General features: G+C 44.4%; 1 protein-coding gene across 1 annotated transcript; it reads right to left on the bottom strand.

The window, feature by feature from the left end:
• Positions 1-3,080: 3,080 nt before the first annotated feature.
• On the bottom strand, positions 3,081-3,821 carry LOC132012911 (small cysteine and glycine repeat-containing protein 8-like). The gene has a single exon (XM_059392700.1). The coding sequence runs from the start codon at positions 3,819-3,821 to the stop codon at positions 3,456-3,458; it is 366 nt and encodes a 121-aa protein (XP_059248683.1). The 3' UTR covers positions 3,081-3,455.
• Between the last annotated feature and the right edge of the window lie 1,558 nt (positions 3,822-5,379).

The following is a 5,379-nucleotide window of genomic DNA, read 5'->3' on the forward strand; positions in this document are numbered from 1 at the left end:
GGAGCCTGCCACAAACCGAGTTCCGAGGCCCCGCCCCGACGTTTTGCATATGCTAACTAGAGGCCTCCCGAACCTTTAAACTCGGAGGAGGAAATCTGAGATCTGCGGACAAAAGCTCACCTGGTACCCCGGGTACTGGAACCTGAAAGGAACAACTTACAGTAATAGCCTGACATATCAATGTAACAAAGCAGCATGAACTGAATGCAGTGTGCATCTATTTATAAATATGTCCTTGCCTATAAATCCATTTACTTTTCCCCAAAACTTGTAAGAAGCACGGTTAAGATGCCCATCCTGCGCTGAAGTGAGGCAGAAGGCAGTGGGGCTAGTGAATGGAGAAGTCTGGATTTTTGTTGGGGCATCCTGACTCCAGAGTTAATGTTTATAGTCACTGTGTTTTTATTTTGTTTTGTTTTATTTTATTATTTTATTTTTAAGGTTGTGAGGTGGCATAGTTTTCTTATGCTTTGAGAATTTTCCAACACAAATAGTTCAACTATTAAAAAGTTTTTGTTAGGCAGAGGTGGTTTTAAAAAAAAGCATTATGGGGGTGCCTGGGTGGCTCAGTGGGTTAAAGCCTCTGCCTTGGGCTCAGGTCATGGTCCCAGGGTCTTGGGATCGAGCCCCGCATCATCTCATTGGGCTCTCTGCTCAGTAGGGAGCCTGCTTCCTCCTCTCACTCTGCCTGCCTCTTTGCCTACTTGTGATCTCTGCCTGTCAAATAAATAAATAAATAAAATCTTAAAAACAAACAAACAAGCATTATGAAGTTCTCATTGATTAAAATGGGGGAAAAAACAAAAACAAAAACTTTTTTCATTATCTGTTGGTAAACGGAAAACCTTCCCCAAAATTTACTGTTTGGTTTCTAGTACTCTGACTGGAAGTGAAATTGGTTACAAGTATCCCACGTGTTTTTGAGTCACTGCCCTGTTTTTGGCTTGGATTTTCTATTTTCACCTTCCTATGATTTGCAGAAAATTGATTTATAAATTACCAGGCTGGGAGTGGGAGTACCCTGCTCATTGTGCAATGGAGTGCCCTGGTATGTTGACTGACAGGCCTTCCCAGAGGACACCGGAATTTTCTTAAAGGTCCAGGGTGTCACAATTTCCTCTGCAAAGAGAGGAGCTCATTTTGGACCTTGAGTTTCCTTCTGTATTTCTCTGATAGCCCTTGGCCATAGTCTAAATCAGAGAGAGATGATGAGGAATTCATTCACTTGAAGGAACGTAAACGTATTTGCTGATTAGGTACAAGAGGTCTGGATTTCATTATGTATTATCCACTGTTGGGAGGGGTATAGATGAGGTCATAGATGATAAGAGACTGGTCATGTTGATAATTGTTGACTTGGGTGACGGTTCCTAAGAAGGTGTTGTACTATATTCTCCACTTCTGTTTATATTTGGCATGTTTCATAATAAAAAAAAAAAGTTTAAAAAATCACTTATTCATTAAGAAGCTATTTATGGGGGTGCCTGGATGGCTCAGTGGGTTAAACCTCTGCCTTCGGCTCAGGTCATGATCCCAGGGTCCTGGGATCGAGCCCTGCTTGGGGCTCTCTGCTCAACAGGGAGCCTGCTTCCCTCCTTCTCCCCTGCCTTTCCTTCTGCCTACTTGTGATCTCTGTCAAATAAATAAATAAATAAAATCTTAAAAAAAAAAAAAGCTATTTATGGGCACCTGGGTGGCTCAGTCAATTAAGTGTCTGCCTTTGGCTGAGGTCAAGATCTTGGGATCATAGGATCAAGCCCCAAGCTGGGCTCTCTGCTCAGCAGAGAGTCTGTTTGTCTCTTTCCTTCTGCCCCTCCCCACCCATCCCCGATCATGCTCTCTCTCTCTCTTCTCTCAAATAAATAAATAAAACCTTAAAAAAGAAAAGCAGCAACTTATTGAGTATATATTATGTGCCAGATGCTGTTCGAGGTGCTTGAGATACTTCCAGTAAACAAAAGAGTGAGAAATCTTTGCTTTGCAGAATGTACATTTGTGCATGACATGAGATAGAGGGGATACCATGGGGTGAACATGATACATTCCGGAATTTCATGGTATGTTAGAAAGTGTTAGGTGCTATGAAAAAGAAAAAAAAGAAGAAGAAGACAGAGTAGAGATCAGATGAGGATGTAGAAAATGCGAGGAGAGGACTAGCGTCACGCAATGGGGTGTCCACGATGGGCAAACACGCAGAGGATGAGAGAGAGTCACTGGGAAGAGGATGAAGGATTATTAGGGAGGACGGGTGCTCATTTGTGTCAAATGCAACGGAAGATGGGGAAAAAAGCCCCGTGGAAAATGTCAACCACTCACTTGGTCTTCTTATCCAGCAAATGAATTGAGTGTCTCTTATGGTGGTACTCTGCTGTACGCTCAGTTGTGTACAGTGATATACACAAAAATCTATTTGAATCATTGACAAGGTGTGGAGAAAGAGTGACCAAAGGAGCCTGGCATGGAATGCTGTTTTGTAATTGACTCTCCCTCTGCCACTCAGACATCAACTTCAAAGGCTTGTTCTTCTTTAGATCCCTGGTGCTTGGCTTCATACCTAACACAGCACTTACATATCTGCTGAGTGAATGAATGAGTGAGTGAAATGTACAGAGCAATGGAGTGAAACGCGATCTACCATGCAGGGTTGCCCAACACTTACTACCAGAATTCAGCTGCAGACACAGAGATCAGGAAGACATGTGTAAGAGAGCCAGGAATTTCCCTCAATGACACAACAACCCAAAGTTGGGGTTCTACCTGCCCCACCCCCATTTCTATCTTTATTGTAAAACCCATTATAGCACAGTATAGGACCAATCACCCATGAACTGAAGCCTGCCCCAAGTCTTTAAATATCATCATTTGTCTCCTCCTCCATTGACCTCAGTCATGGGAGGGTACACATCTTATACAACAGACAGACACATTAGAATAATGTGAATAATTTTTTTTTATTAAGAATTACCTTTTTTTTTTTTACAGAGACATAGAAATGGAAAGAAGTTAATGAATGTACAATAGAAATGCTCATCATAAGTAATTTTTTGAAGAAAATGAAATATTAAGTGTCATGATTTTATTTTATCAAGCTTATAACATAAATAGATGTTTGACCTGGGTGCCCATGTTCCCACTCCCTAAGGCTGACAATATACAGTGCTCCTTTATCTTTCTTCCAGATGGAGACAAAATTTCAAAGATGACAGAGAATAGTTACCTGCTGGATGTTACCTTCTGGAAAATACAGGGAGAAGAAATTGGTGTCAACATGCTAGCACACTGAAGGGGAAGAATCAGCCCAAAAACTCGGAGCACAAGGACAGAATGAGCAGCTCTAAGACATCAAAGTAATAGGACAGCAGCGAGCAGGCAGGAGGGATGGAGGAAGGTCTTACCAAATGCTGTGAGCAAAGCCCCAGACATCCCTCACGCTAGAGGCAGAGCTGACAGACCGCCTAGCAGCAGCATTGTTTCTTGCAACCGCACTTCTGCTGGCAACAGCACTTCTGCTGGCAACAGCCTTTTCCACAGCCGCAGCCACACGAGCCACAGCCACAGGAACTGCAGCCACAGGTGCGGCGGCAGCAGCAGACCACGGGGGTACTGCAGCAGCCCCCGCAGCAGCCGCAGCAGCAGGGACAGCAGGAGGAGCAGCAGCCCACGCGGTAGCACCTGCAGGTGGTGCAGCTGCCACAGCCGCCGCAGCCACCGCAGCCGCCACAGCCGCCGCAGCCACCGCAGCTACCGCAGCCACCGCAGCCGCCGCAGCCACTGCTGCAGCCACCGCAGCCGCCACAACTTCCACAGCCACAGCACCCCATGGTGTCAGGAGAGTAAGGACTCAGGAGAGGTGAGGAGGGAGATTCAGGAGATGAGGGAGGTCTGGTGCCCTGTGCCTCACGGACCCTTATATACCTGCTTCTGGGCCCAGCCCCGGGCATGTGGCCACTTCCTTGTTGTGGTTTGCACCAGCTTCCTTGGCGGAATTTCACAAGATCCTGAATGCATTTCCTCATTGAGCACCTCTGACTTCATAGAATTGTTTTAGCATTTACTTCTTCCTCCAGTTGTGCTTTTAATAAACAACATGTTTCTGAATGTTTAATCTAGTTTGCATCAAGCAGTCTTCAAGCGCAAGGATGACCAGCACAGGAGTCTCCCGGGATGAAGATTCATGCATTCTGTGAGCATCGGGGTCCCTTTGCCGAGTGGGTTACAGGCGAACCTTCCTCTGCTCGCAGGTAGTCTTTGCTGAAGGCCAGAGAAGGTGGGGTCCCCCTTGGGGAAGCAAAGCTCCTCCATTTGCTTCTTGTCACTTGTCATAAAGTTCTCAGGCTACAAAATCCAGAAGTTTTCTCATTGATTTTCAGATTCACTTGGTCCTTGACTCATGGGTCAAAAGATGGGAAGGTCACTTGGAAAGGGACTGCTCTGGGGCTGGAGGGCTTGTGCTGATATAAGTCAAAAAGAGTTTCCCACACCAGCTCCCATCTCCCTGTGCTCTGCACTCAAGGGGTAGTGGGGGGAGCCAAGTTGGCTCCAAGGCCCAGGAAAACCATGGTCCCTCCATGTCTCAGTTTCCTTCATGTAGGTTAAGTCATATCTTTTTTTTTTTTTTTAAAGTAGACTGTGTGTGTGTGTGTGTGTGTGTGTGTGTGTGTATAAACGGACACACACACACACACACACACAAATCTTTTTTTAAAATGTATATGTGCTGCCGAAGCGAGCACTCTTTTTTTAAAATGTAAATCAATTAGTGAATGTATAATGTATTATTAGTTTCAGAGTAAAGTAGACTATATTTTTTAGACCAGGTTTAGGCTCACAGCAAAACGGATCTGAAGGTTCTGAGATTTCCCATATACTCCCTGTCCCCACATGCAGTATCCCCCAGTCATCAGCATCCTGCCCAAGTTGGGACAGTTGTCACAATGGAGGAACCTAACTCAACGTGTTGTTATCTCCCAAAGTTCACTGTTTTCTCTCCCCCTTGCTTTGGTGTTATAAATTCCCTGAGTTTTGGCAAATGTATAATGACCACCATTATAGTATCACACAGAGCTGTGTTCTGCCTATTTGTCCCTGTTTCTCTACAAATCTCTGTCTCCAGTTTTAACTTTTCCAGAATGTCTTCTCATTGTAATAATTCACGTTTAATTTGAAAAATGTGCAGTGGACACTTGAACAGCTTAGGTTGGAACTCCATGGTTTCACTTGCAAGTGCATTTTTTTAAATAAATACAGTACAGTTGTGTAAATGTATTTTCTCTGCCTTGTGATTTTCTTTTTCCTTTTTTTCTTTAAAGATTTTTATTTATTTGACACAGAGAAAGCACACAAGTAGGCAGAGCAGCAGGCAGAGAGAAAGGGGGAGCA

This window comes from Mustela nigripes, chromosome 3, assembly GCF_022355385.1.
Source record: "Mustela nigripes isolate SB6536 chromosome 3, MUSNIG.SB6536, whole genome shotgun sequence".
NCBI lineage: Eukaryota > Metazoa > Chordata > Mammalia > Carnivora > Mustelidae > Mustela > Mustela nigripes.